Source organism: Natrix helvetica (assembly GCF_964273705.1).
Source record: "Natrix helvetica genome assembly, chromosome: 12".
NCBI lineage: Eukaryota > Metazoa > Chordata > Lepidosauria > Squamata > Natricidae > Natrix > Natrix helvetica.
In genome coordinates, this window is record NC_138556.1 from 17790578 (window position 1) to 17811963 (window position 21386).

General features: G+C 46.1%; 1 protein-coding gene across 3 annotated transcripts; it reads left to right on the plus strand.

Moving 5' to 3' along the window:
- The first annotated feature begins 837 nt into the window (after window positions 1-837).
- Window positions 838-19862, plus strand: LOC309398221 (uncharacterized protein). 3 transcript variants are annotated; one of them, XM_081964896.1, is made up of 17 exons: window positions 838-1225; window positions 2415-2742; window positions 3852-4000; window positions 5146-5443; window positions 5741-5838; window positions 7101-7200; window positions 8020-8151; window positions 8654-8752; window positions 9561-9988; window positions 10791-11007; window positions 11947-12020; window positions 13309-13426; window positions 14348-14431; window positions 16146-16259; window positions 16781-16903; window positions 17470-17530; window positions 18970-19862. In XM_081964896.1, exons 2-17 carry the CDS (start codon window positions 2533-2535, stop codon window positions 19482-19484), a joined length of 2820 nt encoding a protein of 939 aa, XP_081821022.1. In that variant the 5' UTR covers window positions 838-1225; window positions 2415-2532; the 3' UTR covers window positions 19485-19862. The 3 variants fall into 3 exon arrangements, with proteins under 3 accessions (XP_081821022.1, XP_081821024.1, XP_081821023.1); XM_081964898.1 differs by having other exon boundaries at window positions 5744-5838; XM_081964897.1 differs by lacking the exon at window positions 838-1225 and having other exon boundaries at window positions 2292-2742.
- Window positions 19863-21386: the final 1524 nt, after the last annotated feature.

Consider the following 21386-nt stretch of genomic DNA (forward strand, 5'->3'; position numbering starts at 1 on the left):
GAAGGCATCATATAATAATTTTATATAAAACCAAAACAATTAGGAAGATGGCGATCCTGTTGTAGGAAGTTAGCACCCACCCCTCTCCTAGAAAAATGAGATATTTTAGGAAATAGGGCAGAATATTTCTCCTAAAAGGGAGGCAGAAACTCAACCCCCCTCCCCACCTTTGTCAATGGGCTATTAAGGCCTGAGTCAGTCTATTCTACATAACAAAGATCTACCTCCTTCAGGCAGAGCCATGATAGGAATCCCAAAGCCCTTTCATTACATCATCAGCCAGCCAGAGTCAACCAAGCTTGGGACTCAGGACAGTCTACTGAGTTGCCCTTGCATGACCCCATGCGAGTCTGACAACCAATCAGAATACAAGCTCAAATTCAAAAGCCCAGAGAGGGTATAAAACCCAGGCACTCTCAAGCATCTCTTCCCTTCCCCCACCCCCCACCAGCATCTCAAGCTACTGATCCTGTTCATCAATTATACGTCTTTCCAAGTAACTTCCATGAATCCAGTCTTCCCCCCCCCCCCACTTGGAACTGAATCCAGTTCTTTGACATACGTTCGTTTAGTGACCGTTCAAAAGTTACAACAGCCCTTGAAAAGGTAACGTATGACCATTTCCCACACTTAACGACCATTGCAGCATTTTCCCCTATTCGTGTGATCAAAATTCAGACGTGCTTGGCAAGTGGTTCATAGTTATGACGGTCGCCGTGTCTCCGGGGGTCCCTTTTGCAATCACCTGAACAAGCAAAGTCAGTGGGGAAGCCGGATTCTCTTAACAACCGTGGGACTAACTTTATCAACCGCGATGATTCATTTAACAACGGTGGCAAGGAAAGTCGTCAAAGAGAGGGCAAAACTCACTTAGCGAATGTCTAATTTGCAGCAAAGCCGCTGCTGCCGTATCAAACCGCCCATCTTCTCAGCTTAAGGAACTGCTAGCAAAGTTTACTTTTCTCCTCTTGGCTCTTTTCCTGTTCTTCTTACTTGGCCAGGTGACCATTTTTCAAACCTACCCGTTTCCTGAACAATGGAAAGCGAGTAAGCGCCGAGATTAGTTGCCACCACAGTTCCCATAGCAGCAACTGCCCTATCGATTCCTCTTGGCCCTGGGGAAAGCTATCGTGCCTACAGAAGCCAGACTGACCAAGGGGGGAGATGGTTGATCACACCCCGTTTCTTCTGAGATCGCCCACTTGGTATCCCTGATTATTAGGAGGTAAGCAGGAATGATCATCGCTTTTTTAAAAATCGCTTTTCTCTGAGATTTTTCCCTTTAGAAGAAAGCTGGGCTCATTTGTTCAACGCATCGGACAGTTTGGAAAAACGTAGCTTTTTAATTAGAATAATTTCTGATTAAGGAACTGTTCCTCTACAGATGCATGAGTTTTGGCTGAATGTGGGAATCTGTTTTTTGTTTTTGTTTTGCCCTGGGATCTCTTTGCAACAATGGCTCTGCTAAAAATTGTTTAATTTGGGCATTTGGTTTCTTTCTCCTCTTTTAGCAGAATTTTTCCAGGTAAAACTCCCCCAGAGTCTGCCTTCCCCTTATTACATCCACCAAGAGATGCTCCGTTTTAAAAGGTCTCCCCCCTTCCATTCCCTTTCTTCTTGTCTTCTGCGTGTGTATCACTTCCGCTCTTGATTAGCAAATCTTTGTTTTGCATTCTTGATTTACTGAACATTATTGTATTTCAGCTTGTTAAACGTTTTCCTTTCAAATAAATAAAGATAACGTTTACTTCTGGCCAAAAGATCCAAATATGAAAATGCAAATATAATCCAAAATTTGGCATTAGATAAAACGGTTCGGTCAACTAATCAATATTACCTAAAACATGTAGAACTCAAACTTGCTATTACTAATATTGCTAAAGATCTTGTTTTTATAACTGTCATCTAAAACAGTCGGCTGAACAAAATGACACCCTTATCCTGGGTGGCTTAATAAATTGAACCGTCTCTTTTAAACACTCTTTTGCAGAGTAACAACTTGACTGAAGCCATCTAGTGAATTTACAACTGCATTTAGGAAATTAGAATCCATTACTTCATTGTCTTCGGTCAAAAGTACATCATAGTACTTAAAGTACATTCCCTCCTGATCAGCTGGGACTCGGAAGGCAGAGAATAGATGGGGGCGGGGCCAGCCAGAGGTGGTACTTGCCGGTTCTCCGAACTACTCAAAATTTTCACTACCGGTTCTCCAGAATTGGTCAGAACCTGCTGGATACCACCGTTGCTTGGAACTCAGGAATGAAGGCAAACATTTGGGGCCGTTTTAAATGTCCTGATTGTGAGACTTTCGTTCTGTTCTGACGAAACTTTTTCATGCATTGGGGAAAATGCTAGTTTTGGGGAAAAACTCTCCCTCCCCGCTCTATTTTGGGTCATGGATTATTTTTTAGGTTCTTCAGGCTGGATTCACAAGCCTCCATCAGCCAGAATTCCAGATTGGATCATCCAGTTGATTTGACCACATTGCTCAGGAAAGAGACGTTTTTTCTGGGATTTTCAACACCTTAAATGTTTATCCACAAGTGGGCTGGATTTCGGAGTTTGCCTTCCCGTTACGGAGGGATCGATGGAGGTTTCCAACGCAGCTCTGTGGAGGCAGGAAGCTCAAGGGTCCCCAGCGAAGAGTCGGAAAATACCAGCGGAAACCCTGTGTCCTTCTCTCGGTCACTTTTGGCCTCAGAAAGGATCCTTCCTTCGAGGAGTCCTTTTCCATCACAGGTAAGTGCTCAGGTGTCTCTGCTGCCTGTTAACCTTTGCAAGTCAGGGGACTCGCAAAAGGAAGGCCTAAACTTGCCATCATTTGTTTAGGGACGGTTCAAAGTTACAACGGCACTGAGACAAATGGACTCAAGGCCGTGTTTTCAGAGTTAATCCCCATTTGCAGCGTTTCCCACATAGTCATGTGATCAAAATTTGGCTGCTTCTAGAAATTCCCTGGCGTTTTGGGACTTTAGAATGGAATAGACCTGGGAAGGACCTTGGAGGTCTTCTGAGGTCCCTATACCACTTCAATCAAGTGGCTGTCCAGTCTCTACTTAAAACCTCCAGTGATGGAGCACCCACAATTTCTGGTGGCAAGCTGTTCTGTTGTGGCCGGCCAGCGGTCAGCAGAGCTGGCAGCAGATTCAGACAGTGAGGAGGTTGGGGAGGAACCTGGGCCAGTCCTGGAGTCTGGGGAAGGCTCTGATGAGGGCTCTGTGTCGGAGGCAGAGAGGGGGCCAGGGCCATATGCCAGTTATCAACTGCCTTCAGAGTCAGACATCAGTGAGGCAGAGGAACAGCTGCAGCCTGTTCCCAGTGTGCGCATGCGCAGAGTTGCCAGACGAAAGGAACAGCTAAAGAACAGGGCTCAACTTCTGAGTAAGGCCACAGGTGGATGATGAATGGCCCCTCCCAGAGGAAATAAATAAAAGAGGAGCGAAAGGGGAGTGGAGTTTGCAGGAGACAATTAGTTCCCTTAATTGGTTTGTGACCCTCCGAGACTCCTTGCCAAGTTCTGCAGATGGCGGCCTGGCAGCTTTCCAAGCCAGATAAGGTCTGTGACTGTAAATCCTCCCTGGAATGATTTGGCTGGATGTGAATGAGCAGAATTCACAGTCAATTAATAAAAGGGTTTTTTGGTCAGGACAAGGAGTTTCCTTCCTGCTCTTGGGAAGCTACGGACAGAGCATGTTCCATTGGTCCATTGTCCTCACTGTTGGGAAGTTTCTCCTTAATTCCAAGTTGCTTTCTCTGCTTGATTTAGTTTCCACCCATTATTTCTTGTCCTGGTCTAGGATGGTCACATCTTCCTAACTGAGTTTTGAAACTCTTCCTTTCTCTTTCAGCTAAAGAGCGATGGGCTAACAGCAGCCCTGGAGCTCAGCATCCCACAAAGCAACCCAGGAGGAGCCCCCATGAAGTTTCTAAACCCTGGACCTCTGAGAGCCCTGTCTGTGGGGTCCCAGCCTGGTACTCAGACCAGCAACGAAAGAAGGTAGGTTTGGAATAAACTGGACATGAAGGGGATGGCATGAACAGCGGGACTTCTTCTCATGTAATCACACTGCAGCCAGGAGGAAGAAACCATACAGGGCTGGCGTAGTTTGTTCTCGGTGGTTGGGTGAGGACTTGAGAATTGGACACAATTGAATCTAAGATGAAAAAAAGAGAAAGGAAGGAAGGTACGGTCAGCTAGAGGGCAGCACTGACCACCGTAGCCAAACAGACAGCAGCCCCTAGCTGGCATGAAAAAAATTAAAGGACAAAGCACTTGGTTAGTACATAGAAAGATGATAAAGCAGAGATCTCAGATCCCTTGTCTGGATTGGACAATGTTGAGCAGGGGGTTGGACTAGAAGACCTCCAAGGTCCCCTCCTATCAATTCTGATATTCTGTTTCACTGTCAGAAAGTTTCTCCTTATTTCCAGGCTGAATCTCTCCTTGGTGCTTTTTTTTTTCCCAAGGGGCAAATGGACTTCCTTGTTTTTCTTTGAAGAGGTTTCGCTTCTCATCCAAGCAGATTCAATGCAATAGCAGAGTTGGAAGGGACCTTGGAGGTCTTCCAAACCAACCCCCTGCCTAGGCAGGAAACCCTATACCGTTTCAGACAAATGGCTAGCCAACATCTTCTTAAAAACATCCAGTGTTGGAGCATTCACAACTTCTGGAGGCAACTTCTGTTCCACTGGTTAATTGTTCTAACTGTCAGGAAGTTTCTCCTCAGTTCTAAGTTGCTTCTCTCCTTGATTAGTTTCCACCCATTGCTTCTTGTTCTACCCTCAGGTGCCTTGGAAAATAGTTTGACTCCCTCTTCTTTGTGGCAACCCCTGAGATATTGGAAGACTGCTATCATGTCTCCCCTGGTCCTTCTTTCTATTAAACTAGACCTACCCAGTTCCTGCAACCGTTCTTCGTATGTTTTATACAAGTATACAATAGCAGAGTTGGAAGGGACCTTGGAGGTCTTCTAGTCCAACCCCCTGCCTAGGCAGGAAACCCTACACCTTAGCCTAATCCTTGGTTGCTCTTCTCTGCACTCTTTCTAGAGTCTCCACATCTTTTCTACATCGTGGCGACCAAAACTGATTCTTCAGCTCTTTATTTATTTATGCCTTTATTTACGCATTTCCTTTTGGCAGAGATGTTCCAAGGAATCTGGTGTACAGCACACCGCCGCCCAGCTCAAGTCTTAGGAGGAGAAATTCCTTTTCTAACCACAATACAGAGGACTTTAACTCCATTCAGCCATTGGCTAGAAAGAGGTGGAGTGGCTCGCAGCCAGATCTGCAGGCAAACGTTTCGAAAGAGACCCCAAGGAACATGAAGCTTAGAGAGGCGGGCGACTCGCTGGCAGGACAACCTCAAGAGTTTGGAGCCCGGAACCTCGATTTGGAAGTTGACATGATGGAATTTGAGCTCTCTTCCCTAAGACAGAAGGTAACGTACGACCTCTCCCCAAACTCCAGAAGTTGTGAATGCTCCAACGCTGGACGTTTTTAAGAAGATGTTGGATAGCCATTTGTCTGAAACGGTATAGGGTTTCCTGCCTAGGCAGAGGGTTGGACTAGAAGTCCTCCAAGGTCCCTTCCAACTCTGCTGTTGCATTGAATCTGCATGGATGAGAAGCGAAACTGTTAAAGGAGAAAATACAGATTATTTTTTCTTCACCACAAGGCTCTAGTTAATGCATAGGCCGGCATGTGAATTTTTCCCTGACTCCTGTCTTTCCTGCAGCAGATGGAGAGTTCCTTTGCCTACCTGGAAAAGGAAAGAAAATGGTTGGAAGTCATTCGTTCAGAAGGCAGGAAACGAAAAGGGGAGCTGGATGATAAGTGAGTAGCCCCTTTCTTGGAGAACAGGAGTATTTGTTCTGACCTAGGCTTCCCAAAGAAGGAACGCAGTGGCTCAGTGGCTAAGACGCTGAGCTTGTCGATCAGAATGATCAGCAGTTCAGCGGTTCGAATCCCTAGTGCTGCGTAACGGAGTGAGCTCCCGTTACTTGTCCCAGCTTCTGCCAACCAAGTAGTTCGAAAGCATGTAAAACTTAGAAGTAGAAAAATAGAGACCACCTTTGGTGGAAAGGTAACAGTGCTCCGTGCACCTTTGGTGTTGAGTCATGCCAGCCACATAACCACGGAGACGTCTTCAGACAGCGCTGGCTCTTTGGCTTTGAAACGGAGATGAGCACCGCCCCCTAGAGTCGGGAACAACTAGCACATATATGCAAGGGGAACCTTTACTTCTACCTAGGCTTCCCAAAAGCACGAAGCCAACTCCTCGTCCCGATAAAACCTCTTTTATTTAGGTTAAAGGGGATTCCTCTCCAGCAAAGTCCCGGCCAACAGTCATTCAAGAGATTTCATAACTACAGACCTTTATCAGGCTTGGAGAGCTGCCAGGCCGATATCTTCCAAACTCCAAGCTGTAGCAGCAATTACCTGGCAAGAAGTCAGGAACAGACTTTCACCCTCATGAATTGAACTAATTGTCTCTCCTGCAAACTCCACTCCCCTTTCGCTCCTCTTTTATTCCCTACGGGAGGGGCCATTCATCCTCCACCTGTGCCTTTACTCCCGAGTCAGCCCTTGTTCCTTAGCTGTTCCCTTTGTCTGGCAGCTCTGCGCATGCACACACTGGGAACAGGCTCCAACTGTTCTTCTGCCTCACTGATGTCTGACTCTGAAGGCAGCTGATAACTGTCAGATGGCTCTGGCCCCCTCTCTGCCTCGGACACAGAGCCCTCATCAGAGCCTTCCCCAGACTCCAGGACTGGCCCAGGTTCCTCCCCAACCTCCTCGCTGTCCGAATCTTCTGCCAGCTCTGCTGGCGGGCCACAACAGTATTTACAATATTTACAACAAGAGTAAATACAATATTTCTGATCGTATGTCAGAAATAAAGAAAAAAGAAGTTGACATTTTCCGAATACCGTCCGTTGCTGTTCTTCAAAAGAAGCCAACTCTGTTCACTCATGAAGCTGGGAAATATTTCATAACCATGTGGCTATTTTGTGGCTTCTAGAAAACCCGAGATAATCCTATTAACCATTCCTAGGAAAACAGGAATCCATCTTCTTGTTTGGTGTGTCTTTCAGGATCTTCAAGATGGAAATGGATCTGGCGAAGACCAAGTCTTACTTTGGTCAAAGGGATCACTGCTTGCTTTCCCAGGGTTTCAGTCAGAGCGAACATGTGGTAAGGAAAACCTTCCAAATCTCAACATCTGGATCTGAAACGAGAGGTGGGCGTCACATAATGTAACAACCGGTTCCCCCAGAATCGAAAATGTGAGCGCGCGTACTTATTGCCCGCATCAGTTTGGGTCCTTATTTTACCCACCTCGGAAGGATGGAAAGCCGAGGTCAACCTTGAACCGGTCAGGATCAAACTGCTGGCAGTGAGCAGAATTAGCCTGCAATGCTGCATTCTAACCACTGAGAGGGAGGGAAGGAAAGAAGGAAGGCAGGGAGGGAGGGAGGGAGGGAGGAAGGAAGATAGCAATAGTGCTTACACTTATAGACCACTTCATAGTGCTTTTACAGCCCTCTCTGAACAGTTTATGGAGTCAGCCTCTTGCCCCCAACAAATGGGGTCCTAATTTTACCAGCCTTGGAAGGATGGAAGACTGAGTCAATCTTGAGCCGATCGAACTGCTGGCAGTTGGCAGAATTAACCTGCAATACTGCATTCTAAGCAGAGGAAGGGAGGGGGGAGAGGAGAGGAGAGAAAAGGGAGGAAGGAAAGTAGCCATAGCACTTACATTTATATACTGCTTTATAGTGCTTTACAGCCCTCTCTAAGTGGTTTACAGAGTCAGCCTCTTGCCCCCCAACAATCTGGGTCCTCACTTTACCCACCTCGGAAGGACGGAAGGCTGAGTCAACCTTGAGCCTGGTGAGATTTGAACTGGCAAATTGCAGGCAGATGGCAGTCAGCAGAAGTAGCCTGCAGTATTGCACTCTGACCCCTGCGCCACCGTGGCTAAAAAAAAGGGGGGGGGAATTCTCTCTTCAGACCCAGGAAACCTTGGACGTTGGCCAGGATCTGAGGAGCCTTCAAAAAAGCCTGTCTGCCTTGAAGACCTGCATCAAGACCTTAGAAGAAAAACGGAATGAGATGGTGCACCAGCTGAAATGCGTCAAGGAGGTTAGTCCGAAGAGGCAGCAGAGGGAGCAGCTTGACTGCTGCAACGGGCTCCCCCACGGGGCTTGCCCTTGAAGATGTTAAGATTGAAAGAGTGGGTGCCGTTGGTAAGAAATAAGCAATGCATAATATAATTCATAATACAGGGGATGCGGTGGCTCTGGGGCTAAGACGCTGAGCTTGTCGATCAGGAAGGCTCGGCAGTTCAGCGGTTCGAATCCCTAGCACCTTAGTTCGCTTAATTGATTCGTGACTCTCCGAGACTCCTTGCCAGGTTTTGCAGATATCAGCCTGGCAGCTCTCCAAGCCAGATGAGGTCTGTGACCGTAAATCCTCCCTCGAAAGACTTTGCTGAATGTGAAGGAGCAGAATTCACAGTCAGTTAATCAAAGGGGGTTTTGTCGGGACAAGGAGTTTGCTTCATGCTCTCGGGAAGCCTCGGTCAGAACAGTGATGGTCTGAGAACTATTTTTAAGAACCCATTTCTCTTCCTTTGGGTCTTCAGGGAGAGCAGATCTCAGCCGGTCCCCCAACAGCCACAAAGTCACTGGAAGCCAAGCGAGAAAGATGCCAACTCCAAGCTGCTTACAAGAACATCAAACAGGTAGGTATATGTATGTTTGTGTGTGTGTATGTTTGTGTGTCTATCAATCAATCAATCAATCAATCAATCTTGGTTCAAGGCAACAATTTGCCCTTGTATTTTTTAGGTGGGAGACTGTTTTCCTTTTCAAAGGACGCTTTGTCTGTAGTTTATGAATGAAAAATGAACTATGAAAGATTTCTCTCTGGTGGATATATATTGTTTATAGCAAAATAGACCAATAGAGAAATATGAAATGATAATTGGATGTAATTTTTGAAGGGGCAATTGATTACATATTAAGTTTATGTATTAAGTTTATGTATTAAGAAAAAAATAAGTATAAAAATGGAAAATGACGAAAGAAAACAATTTGGCTGAAAGTGAAAACCAAGCTATGATGTAAAATGGATTAAGTACCGTATTTTTCAGAGTATAAGACGCACCTTTTCCCTCCCTAAAGGAGTGTAGAAATGTTGGTGCGTCTTATACATTGAATACAGCCATTTTTGGCCTCCCCAAATTGCCCCGCCGGATGAGAACCAGAGGCGTTTCTGCCTTCCCCCAGCCCTGCTGAAGCCTGCAGAGTGCTCCTGGGGACCGGGGAAGACAAAAAATTTTTTTCTTACTTACCTCTTCAAACTCTTGGTGCGTCTTATACACTGGTGCATCTTATAGTCCGAAAAATACTGTAGGTAAATGAGAAGATGTGAAAGGAAAGATCCGGTCAACACTTTGTTTCTGTGTAAAGTTGTATTAAAAATTTTAAAAAACTTTGGATAGGAAAAAAAGAAAGAAAGATTTCTCTCTCGTGACAACTTCATTGCAGAAGAATGTGGCTTTGCTTCAACAAATCCAGCATCTCAGTCTGGAGTTGAAGCATGCCCAGAAAAATCAAGAAGGATCCAGGGACCAGATCTCGGCTCTCAAATCAGAACTTGCGAGTAATAAGAATCGGGCCAACCAACAGGAAGAAAAGAAAGTCCTCGTGAAGGAGGAGATGCAGTTCTTCTCCCAGGAGAACGAAGAGCTTCCTTCTACAGCAGCTGAGAGCCACCAAAGGCTGGGAGCTCTTGTAGAAAAGCTGCATCTTCTGGAGGAGGAGAAGAAGTCCCATGCTAACCACGTCCGGGCTCTGGAGGATGAGCGAACCCAGTTGCTGGAAGAGAAGGAGAAATACCTCCTCGAAAGAACGGCCGAGTGGCAGGGCCAGGAGGAGAGCAGGAAAGCTCTGCAGGAAAGCTGTGATCATCTCAGGTAAGAAGCGTTCAGACCTTCTTCCCAAATGCCCAACAAAAATATTTCTGGTTTTAAATCTAGTTGTTGCTTTGTCATTTTTTCCAACCATGTGTGTGTTTTTCTCCAATACTTTGTTTGTTTTCAAGAAATAATTTTATTTCTTGAGCATATCCATTCCATTGGTGTTTCAAGGCAGTTGACAACCTACTTGTCAGGGTTCCAAAAAACACCCCCAACGAAATAAAACTCTGAGGCTTGGGTTTCCTCAATGTTCCACTTTATTAGAGATGCCATATTGGCACATCTGGGAAAACCCGAATCGGAAAGCTTCCAGGTTTTCCTACCCAGTTGAAAGTTCAAGCTCCTGGAGCCCCATCACCCATAAGTCCATCCCATGGTCCAATCTTCTCCCTGCCATGAAAACAGAGTTCACCCATCCAGTTCCGCCCAAGCGCAGAGACAAAGATGACCCTGACATTCTAAGAAGAATGTTATTATGGCTACATATCACCCAACTCCATATAATCCACCCTCCCGTTTCCCCACAATAGAAAGTAAACAATGGAAAGTGTGGCAGGCCTGAAGTCCAAAAAGAAAAGATGGCTTGCAGGCATGACACTACTTGAGTCAAGAGGACAAGGTAGCCCAATGGTTAAAGGGATTGGGCTGAAAAGGACTTCCCTTAGAAGGAACTCCTTAGAAGGAACTCCATAGGTGCAAAAATTGGTTCCCCGATTCCTTTCCAGGCAGCTTTGAAGAATTCACGAAAGCTTTTTGATGGACCTTCTACCTTGTTTCCCCTTGGTTCCGTACTCCGTAGGGAATCTCAGATCCAGTTGCAGAAGGAGAAGGGCCTTCTACAGGTGCACTGCCAGGACCTTGAAAGACAAGCCGAAGAGTTGGGCAAGCAGTTGGACGAGCAACGGTCCATCTCCCAAGACTGGAGAAACCAATGGGAGGACATGGATGCCGCTTTGAGGAGCAAAGGAGAAGAGTTGGAGAAAATGGGGGCCCAGAACCAGGCCCTCCAGGCCAAGGTGTGGCCAACAGTTTCTTAGTAGTTTTCCTCCCTTTCCTTGTCTTCTGGCTGTTCAATTGTCCTAGCTCTTTTGAACTTTCAGCTGTAGGCAAGGATCTGTAAGGTCCTAGGTGCTCTCTGAGCTTGGTGGTTTTCTTCTAGACCTTTCATTGCCCAAATTAGGTAACATCATCAGTCCTAGAAGGGAGGTGGGTTGGAGGGGGAGGGGGAGGGGAGGAGGAGGAAGAAGAAGAAGAAGAAGAAGAAGAAGAAGAAGAAGAAGAAGAAGAAGAAGAAGAAGAAGAAGAAGAAGAAGAAGTAGAAGAAGAAGAAGAAGAAGAAGAAGAAGAAGAAGAAGAAGAAGAAGAAGAAGAAGAAGAAGAAGAAGAAGAAGAAGAAGAAGAAGACGGCGACTGTGGGCTCCTTGGTGCTCTCTGAGCTTAGTAGTTTTTTTCTAGACTTTTCATTGTCCAAACTAGGTAACATCATCACTCCTAGAAGGTAGGTGGGTTGGAGGAGGAGGAAGAAGGGGAAGAGGAAGAAGGAGAAGAGGAGGAGGTGGAGAAGGAGGACTGTGGGGTCCTTGGTGCTGTCTGAGCTTGGTGGTTTTCTTCTAGACTTTTCATTGCCCAAACTAGGTAACATCATCACTCCTAGAAGGTAGGTGGGTTGGAGGAGGAGGAAGAAGGGGAAGAGGAAGAAGAAGAAGAGGAGGAGGTGGAGAAGGAGGACTGTGGGGTCCTTGGTGCTGTCTGAGCTTGGTGGTTTTCTTCTAGACTTTTCATTGCCCAAACTAGGTAACATCATCAGTCCTAGAAGGGAGGTGGGTTGGAGGGGGAGGAGAAGGAACTGGTCGTGCCATGTTTAAATCTCAGCGATGCCCTGGAGAACCTCTGCAGCAGCATCTCAGGGCTGGCACGCCTCTCGCCTGCTGACTTGGGTTCTTGTTTCTGGACAGAACGCGGAATGGAGTTTGGAGAAGCAGAGGCTGCAGCAACTGGTCCGTGGTTTGGAGGAGCAACTTGCTGAAAAGTAAGGAACGCAAGGCAACAAGGCAGAGATCCGAAGGTATAAAGAACCACTAGATCTTCACGGGAATCGATAGGTCCATGTTCTCCAGGGAATAAAAGGCGCTTTTGACAGAGAAGGCTGTCATGTGGTGACAAATTCCACCCAACAATAATAACAACACTGCAGTGCTAGCATTTCTGGAGGAAGGAGGAGGAGGAGAATCCTGGAATCTCTAAGGATATATCTAGTATTAACATGGAATATTTGTAGCTCAGGTTTGAATTGTGGACTCCTTGGTGCTCTCTGAGCTTCGTTGTTTTCTTGCAGACATTTCATTACCTGATCATGTAACAATATCAGTGCTAGAAGGGAATGGGGTTTGCAGGGAGAAGGAGGAGGAGGAAAGCAAAATTTTTACAAAAGGACAGGTTCCCAGAGTTATTACTGCTGCACAAAACGGGAAGAAAAACTGTTCAGATCTATAGGGAATGTTATTTATTTTTATTTCCTCTAATGTCTGGAGGCCTCCATCTTCCTCCGCTAGTTGATGCTTCTTCATTTTGACTCGATTTTTTGTGCCAAAAGACTAAGCATTGGGTGTGGTTTCTGGGAGGGACTGTTGGCTCTGCGCTTTAGTTCAAAAGAATTGTTGTGGCCCACCAGGGCCAGCAAAGCTGGCAGCAGATTCGGACAGTGAGGAAGTTGGGGAGGAACCTGGGCCAGTCCTGGAGTCTGAGGAAGGCTCGGGTGAGGGCTCTGTGTCGGAGGCAGAGAGGGGGCCAGGGCCGTCTGACAGTTATCAGCTGCCTTCGGAAGCAGACAGCAGTGAGGCAGAAGAACAGCTGGAGCCTGTTCCCAGTGTGTGCATGCGCAGAGCTGCCAGAAGAAAAACACAACTCAGAAATCAGGGTCGACTTGGAAGTAAAGTCACAAGTGGAAGGTGATTGGGTCCTCCTATAGGACATAAAGGAGGAGCGAAAGGGAATTGAGCTTTTGCAGGAAACAATTCGTTCGTTCAGTCGTTAGATTCGTTTCAGGAGTGTGAAGATCTGTCCGTGAATCTCAGAGACTCTGTGCCTAGTCTTTCCTTGCACAGCACCTCATTTGGAAAATATTTACATGGCAGCTTTCCAAGATAGATAAGGTCTGTGGTCATAAATATTCCTTTGAAAGACTGTTTGCCAGGCCTTGGCTGAGTGTGAATGAGAGGAATTCACCTTCGTTGAATAAAAGGGGTTTTGTCAGGACCAGGACTCTGCCTCCTGCTTTTTGGGGAAGCCTAGGTCAGAACAAGAATTCTTGTCTCCAGGGACCAAGCCTTGAGAGACCTCAGGCAGACCAGAGATGTGGAGAGAGCTGCGTTGGAGATGAGAACTTCATCAGAGCCGAAGATAACAAGAGAAGATCCAGGGACCTCCTATGAAAAGGTTAGTCCTGGTCAAGAGGACATGTCTGTTGGATCTGGCACCCACCGCAAATATGTTTCAGCTACATGTAGAAGGCACCTCCAGGCTCCATCCCAGTTGCTATGAGACAAGTCAGCTTGGAGACACCTGTTGTGGCCCGCCAGTAGCCAGAGGAGCTGGCAGCAGATTCGGACAGTGAGGAGGGTTGGGGAGGAACCTGGGCCAGTCCTGGAGTCTGGGGAGGGCTCGGACGAGGGCTCTGTGTCGGAGGCAGAGATGGGGCCAGAGCCATTTGCCAGTTATCAGCTGCCTTCAGAGTCAGACATCAGTGAGGCAGAGGAACAGCTGGCACCTGTTCCCAGTGTGCGCATGTGCAGAGCTGCCAGGAGAAGGGAAGAGCTAAAGAACAGGGGTGGACTTGGGAGTAAGGCCACAGGGGGATGGTGAATGGCCCCTCCCAGAGGAAATAAAAGAGGAGTGAAAGGGGAGTGGAGTTTGCAGGAGACAATGAGTTTGCTTAATTGGTTCGTGACTCTCTGAGACTCCTTGCCAAGTTTTGCAGATGTCGGCCTGGCAGCTTTCCAAGCCAGATAAGGTCTGTGACTGTAAATCCTCCCTTGAAAGACTTTGCTGGATGTGAATGAGCAGAATTCACAGTCAATTAATAAAAGGGGATTTTGTCAGGACAAGGAGTTTGCTTCATGCTCTCGGGAAGCCGCAGTCTGAACAACATCCAATGGGCCGTGGTGAAAAACCAGCTCTAGTCATTAAAAGATGATGAATATGGAAGTGAGTGTTTGGAGAGATACCTTGGAAGGTCACAATAGCTCATAATCTGTAATCGGTTCACAAAACTCTTGAGAGGTTTAATTTCCCATGTACTAAAAGAGAAGTTACAATCAGGACATAATTGCTGACCCAGAGGTTTTTTTCCCCTTCTAGGGGCGTCCTGCTGGCTTGGAGGGAAAGATGGTTGGGAACCAGCTGGAAGGTCTCCGGCTACAGCATCATTCAGTGACGGAGCAGGTGAGATGTCAGTCACGGCATTTGTTCACTGTCCCATCTTTCTCCTTCTGCCATCTCTTAGAGGGCAAGGAGAGGACAGCTGCAGAAATGAGATTGCCCAAGCTCAACACCAAGAATGGACTGGTATTATTGCAGACATTTTGAAACCGCAGTCTTTCCCCTTCCCTGCCTTCCATCCCTTACACCGCAAGGACCTCTCGTGTGCTCCAGATGTGTAACATTGCAACGGCCATGCTGACTGGCGGTGAGGGGGGTTGTAGACCCAAAACCCTGGCAGACCCAAGGTGAAGAACGTTTATCTGAGAGAGCTGTCCTTGAAGTTAGCTTTTCTGCTTGTCAGGATGTAAATTCAGCCCTGTATTTAATGAAGGATGAACCGTGGCTTCTCCTTGAAGTATACTTGATAATTAAGCAAAATGTAATCGTTAGCTAGTAAGTTTGTGTTTTCGTTTTCTTTACAATAAAATGCGTTTCTGTGTTTCTAAGAAACACATTTTATTTGTAAAGAAAATGAAAACACAAATTACTAGCTAACGCTTACATTTCGGCAGGGTTCCTGCCTACCACCTTGGCAGGCGAACAAAAGACAAAGAAAAATGAAATAATAATGATGAAGGAATGTGGAAGAATGAGTGGACATGCGTAGTGAGTTTAGTGATAAGAGTAAGTTCAGTCTACCGTAAGTCTTAGAGTTGAAGCACAGCTGGCAAACAAAAAAAACACAGTGACACTGCTGGGGAAATTGGGAGAGACAGAAGATATTGAAGGTGTAGGAGAAGACCAAGACAATCTGATGAGGACTGAGTATGTTCAGTGGCTATCAGATGGTGGCTAAACATTGGGAGAGGTTCTCGTCAGAGTTTGTTGCAGAAAGATCAAATCCAGAAAGCGCACACCGATAACTGATTCAGCAGGATTCATTAACTTCTTTATATACGTAATAACACACGAGTAAATGTACAATGCCAATAGTGGATTCTCCAACGTGGTAGTAGTTACAGGCAAAACACAGGCAGAGGAGATATTGTTTTAGTTCAGAGTTCAGAGCAGACTACCGGATTTTTTGGAGTATAAGATGCGCCGGAGTACAAGACGCACCAAGGTTTTAAGAGGCAAATTTTTTTAAAAAAAGTTTTTGCACTCTGCAAACCTCCGAAAAACGTGAAAATGGGCCCATTTTTTTTTCAAAAAAGGAGGCATGAATAGCCCTTAGGAGGCTTGTGGAGTGTTCCTGGGGGGGGGGGGGGGAGCCAAAAACGAGCAAAAAACAACCCGGTCATTTGGGGTTATTTTTGCACAGACTTGCAGCTTTAGTACAGAACAGTTGGACTAAGTCATGCCCAGACACCAAGCTGTCTCCAGCAAATACTGTTTCAGTTTCTAAACAGCCATCATTGGCTGACTGAGTTGCTAGGCCTATTCATTGGCTGATCTTGTTCCATGTCTCTCCCAGTCATGAATCCTCTGATAGTTCTGAATAGGGTTTGCCTTAACGAGTGACAGACGGAAGCTCTCTTCCATTCCTGCACATTCCAAGCATCTCTTCTGAACTTGAAGCATCCATCAACTTTTATAACCCCGTGTTAGCCGATGGCCGATCCCGCTGGATCTAGATTTAGCTCATATGGCATTCGTAGCTTCTAGAACCCCTCAAGTCTGTGTATAGTTGTCATTAACCAGACTATTATTTCCATCTGTTTCTGTTCCCCAAAAGCTGAAGGAACTGTTCAGACAGAGGCAAGAGCCGCAAGCCGGAGCCAGGAAGCATCAGGATGGGGGACTGAAGGCAAGGAGCTCAACACCACCTCAGAATTTCCCGCGAGTGCTGGTGAGATTCCACCTTTCCATTGTCTTCATGGGCCACCAGTTGAGTCCCAGCTGCCTGGATACCGACCCTTGTTTTTGGGACGTTGGAGGTCCCACTGGAGCAGGGGTGATCAAGCAGTCCTAGAATGGGTTGTAGGTGTACTGACCGAAGCCTCCCCAGCAGCATGAAGCCGAGTCCTCGTCCCGATAAACCCCTTTTATTTAATTGACACTGAATTCCTCTCCAGCAAAGTCTTCCCTCTCCCACAGTCTTTCAAGATAGTTCACAATTACCGACCTTTATCAGCCTGGGAGAGTGGCCAGGCCAATATCTTTTAGAAACCACAATACTTCGGCAAGAATGCAGGAATGAACTCATGGTCTCCTGCAAACTCCACTCCCCTGTCGCTCCTCTTTTATTTCCTCTGGGAAGGGCCATTCATCCTCCACCCGTGGCCTTACTCCCAAGTCGACCCCTGTTCTTTAGCTGTTTCCTTTCATCAGCAATGCCCGGAATGACTTCCAGTTTGCTTCCTCCCAAAGACCACTTCACAGGAATCCCTCGGACTTCCGTCGGGAGAAAAACATTTGGAAGCTGGAGAAGCATCCAAGTGGGAGGAAGGGGAACAGAGCCTTCGTCAGCAGCTGAAAGCCAAAACCGATGTGGTAAGTACAACTTATTTGCCAGCATCAGGCTCTCCCAAGCTCCATTTTCACTGGCAGAGGGTTGCACGAGGCCAATACAGCCGAAAACGGAGCTCAGGAGCCTATTTTTGCTGGGCCACAGGCGCCCCCAACATGTGATGGCAAGCTGGCCACACCCACCATGGCCCCCCAAGGTAAAACCCGATTCTCCCCCAATTCCCCAATATTGAAAAATAAGCTGTCTATCACATTCGCAGCTGAATTCCACCCTTTTAAAGGATGATTGAGTAACAAACATATGGAGAGTTGCATTTTTCTATGATGTTAGTTTTATTTTCTTTTTCCTTGGTGAAGTTAAGACGGTCATTCTCAGCTTTTCCTCCAACCTGGGGAAGGCTTGTTGCAAGCATTCAATGACTGATTTGAGCTTTGGGGAAAAGTTTATTTGGGGGGGGGGGGGGAATAATAAACCAAAATAATAAGACCCAAAAGTAAATCAGTTACTTTCATCATTTGGCTGCAGGCTCTTAAAAGGGTCTCGGCTCCCTTTTTGCAGAATGTTATTAATTTTGTTTTCTCACTTCCAGATTTCCGCCATGGCCTGTGAAATTCAAACTTTGAAAGAGAAAAACGAGAACTTAATACAAGGTGAGGAGCTTCCAGCTCTTATTTCAGTTAAGTCTCAACTTTCACTGCAGGATGAAAAGAGATTTAAAAGCTTTGTAATTTTTGTTTTTTAAGATTCAAATCCTTTTTAAAAAAATATTCAGTATATATAATCACTGCTTTTTGGAGAAATCTTCAGTCATTGAAAGTTCAGCTCTCTTTATCATTCAATGTTTTATGGAAAATGTTTTTAAAAATCTTGGCTGCTTCCTTTGAGGACTTTTGGGGTAAGAGGTGCAGGATGTACAGGTAGTTCTCGACTTAACGACCAGAATTGAGCCCAACATTTCTGTGGCTAAGTGAAACATTGGTTAAGTGAGTTTTGCCCGGTCTTATGACTTTCCTTGTCCCAGTTGTTAAGTGAATCACTGCAGTTGTTAAAAGTCAGTAACACGGTTGTGAAGTGGATCTGGCTTCCCCATTGATGTTGCTTGGCAGAAGGACGCAAAAGGGGAACATGGGACACTGCAACCGTCATAAATGAGAGTCAGTTGTCAAGCGTCCGAATTTTGATCACCTGACTCTGGGGATGGTGCAACAATTGTAAGTGTGAAAAACGGTGATAAGTCACTTTTTTCAATGTCATTGAAGTCTCAAAGGTCAAGAGACAACTGGACTTTCTAGTTTTCTTTTTCTTTCTTTCTCCTTCCTTCCCTCTTTCTTTTTTCTTCTTTCTCCTTCCTTCCTTTTTTTCCTTCCTTTTTCTTTTCTTCCTTCTCCTTCCTTCCCTCCCACTCTTTTCCTTTTTTCTTTCCTCTTTCTCCTTCCTTCCCTCCTTTTTCTCCTTCCTTCCTTCTTTCTTTCCTTTTTTTCTTTCTTTTGTTTTTCTTCCTTTCCTTTCTCCTTCCCTCCCTCCCTTTCTTTTTCTCCTTCCTTATTTCTCTCCCTCCCTTTTTCTTCCTTTTTTTCTTGTCTCCTTCCTTCCCTCCCACTTTTTCTTTCTTTTTTCCTTTTTTTCTCCTTCCTTCCCTTTCTTTTTTTCCTCTTTCTTTTTTCTCCTTCCTCCTTTTTCTTTCTCCTTCCTTCCTTCCCTTTTCCTTTTTTTCTTTTTCTTTCCTTTCTTTTTCTTTCTTTCCTTTCTCCTTTCCTCCCTCCTTTTTTCTTTCTCCTTCCTTCTCTCCCTCCCTTTCTCTTTCTTTCTTTTCTTTCTTTCTTTCTTCTTTCTCCTTCCTTCCCTCCATCCCTCTTTCTTTTTCTTTCTTCTTTGAAGATGTTTCGCTTTGAAGTGAAAACGCCTTCAAAGGAAAAACAGAAAGTCCAGCTGCCTGTTGGGAAAAAAAGCACCTTTGGGACATCCATCCTCACTTGGATGATGGAGGATCTCCATAGACATTTGGACAGTCCCTAAATGGGCTGTTGAAAGCTGACGACTACAGGAATGGATGGTCGTTAAAACCCAAGCTTGCCTTTCCTCCCAACAGCCAAACTGAGATTCCAGGAACAGATTCAGCACATCCGGCAGCTTTCCAAGCGACCGTCGGGAAAGGAGGTGCAGGTTCCAAGACTTTCCACCAGCCCCGGAGAGGATGGGCAAAGGGCTCGTTGCCATGAGATTCTGGAGGTTTCCTCACAGAAGGATGAAGCTCCATGCTCTTCCCATCACGTAAAGATAGAGGAAGAGTTTCCAGCCTGCACCGAGGAGGAGCAAAAGGACACCTCTTCGAACATCAGGATGGCGCAAAGTCGGCCCTCCCTTCTCCCTTCTGGCCCATCTCTTCAACCACTGGGGACCCTCTCTGATACATCTTCAGCATCCAACAAGCTTTTATTAGCCCCTGCAGCTTCTCCCAAAGCCCCCCTAAAGCATGTGCAGGATGAAGGAGCTTTACTCAGACCCCGCAGCCCACGGCTTTTGTCCCCCAAGCCTTTTGGACCCCCGAGACCATGGTCCCCTTTCCAAGAGAGGGCCGAATCACCGGAGAACGGAGAGCTGTAGCAACCAGGTTGGTTCCCGGCAGAGGTGGCATTCAGCAGGTTCTGACCAGTTCTGGAGAATCGGTAGTGGAAATTTTGAGTAGTCAGGAGAATCGGTAAATACCACCTCTGGCTGGCACCGCCCCCATCTATTCTCTGCCTCCCAAGTTCCAGCTGATTGGGAGGGAATGGGGATTTTGCAGTGTCCTTCCCCTGCCACGCCCACAGAACGGTAGTAAAACATTTTGAATCCCACCACTGATTCCCGGGACAGAAGACACATCAGGCAAGGGATCTGACTTTGGGAAGGAAAACTCTGTTTCCACGGAGATTTTTTTTCTCCTACTTCTAATGAGGCTCCTTCTCTTTCTAAAATATATCTATAAATATATAAAAATGGCTCTATGTTTATGTGTGTGTCTGTTCCAGCGTAACTCTGGAACGCCTTGAGCAATTTCAACCAAACTTGGTACACAGATGACTTACTCTCCTGAAACAAATGCTGTGGTTGGGGGGGGGGGGAAAGACACCCCTAACACCTCTTGGGGTGTGTGTTCTGCTAAGATACAGCCTGTTGTGCCTTCAAATGGCTTCTACTGTACTGCCGTTAAATGGATTCTAGTGTACAGCGCATTGGAGTTGCCATGGTAACAGCTTCACAGTATTCCACAAGGGGGCTCCATCTGGAAGGGGGAAAATCAAACATTAGAAATTACATTTGGTCCGGACATTTTCCCTTTATAAATTAGTTATGGTATAAAAAAAAACTGGTTCAGATTTTATCTTTGCCTAGTAAGGGAATATCTCCAAGTTGATGATAAGCATCATCTCAAGTCAGGGCTTCTTCTAATCCCAAGGTTGCTTGAAGCTACTACTTTTGGGGAGAGATCCTTTATCTCTTTAGCAGAAAGGGATGCGAAAATAAGAAACCACCATAAAACACAAGGAGGGCAGGAAGTTGGCTTACTTTTCAGGGCTTAGCTGGGGTCTCCAATTAGAGCTTGGCTTTTGCAACCTTGAATTTTCTCTCCCGTTGAAATTCTCTTGGGTTTGGAGAAGATTGGTCCTGGTGCTCTACATATCTCCAGAGCTTCTTCTCATCTGCCAAGATGCTCAAGATACGCAGCCAGCTGCTGTTTATGTCCCTGGGTGTAACTCAATACTCAGCATCACCTCCCTCCCCATCGATTCCAACAAAGCAATTTGCTCTTTCAGCTGGAGGGACATTTCCTGGTAGATTCACCATCGAGATTTGAAAAAGGAAGAGAATCACGTACTCTTTCTAGAGCAGAGGTCACCAAACCTTCGGACCTCTGGGACCATTAAATTCATAATTTTAAATCCTGCTGAACACTAATACGATCTGCCTAATGAACGGCTGGGTGGGCGTCGCAAGGTGGCCATGTGACTGGGTGGGCGTGGCCAGGAGGTCATGTCACTCAAGCCAGGGGACACCTCGCCGGCCTCTACTCGCCCCTAACCTCCCAGCCACTCCTTGCTTGCCTGCCCAGGCTCCTTAGGGCCCCAACAGGAAGCAGTTGCTCCGATCGTCGGAGCAAACCGGTTTTGCTACCCAGCTGATGGTTGGAGCTACTGGTTTGCCCAAACTCATCCGAACCGGCTGAATCCCACCCCTGGATTTGAGGAATTCATACATATTCAATAATAATAATAATAATAATAATAATAATAATAATAATAATAATAATAATAATAATAATAATAATAATAATAATAATAATAAAAAATAAACCAGGTGATAGCAGGGTCGCCGAGAAGGAACATGAAAAAGCCGCGAAATACCAGGACTTAAAAATCGAAATTCAACGATTATGGCACAAACCAGCAGTGGTAATTCCAGTGGTAATCGGCACACTGGGTGCTATTCCAAAAGCACTGGAATTACATTTAAAACAGTTAAAAC

What these genes read in the sequence shown, in the direction of transcription:
- LOC309398221 (XM_081964896.1), top strand. Translation starts at nt 2,533, where the DNA reads ATGTTTATCCACAAGTGGGCTGGATTTCGGAGTTTGCCTTCCCGTTAC. An exon ending in ACCAGGCCCTCCAGGCCAAG is followed by an intron (nt 11,008 to 11,946) that starts GTGTGGCCAACA and finishes GTTTCTGGACAG; the next exon opens with AACGCGGAATGGAGTTTGGA. An exon ending in AAACGAGAACTTAATACAAG is followed by an intron (nt 17,531 to 18,969) that starts GTGAGGAGCTTC and finishes TCCTCCCAACAG; the next exon opens with CCAAACTGAGATTCCAGGAA.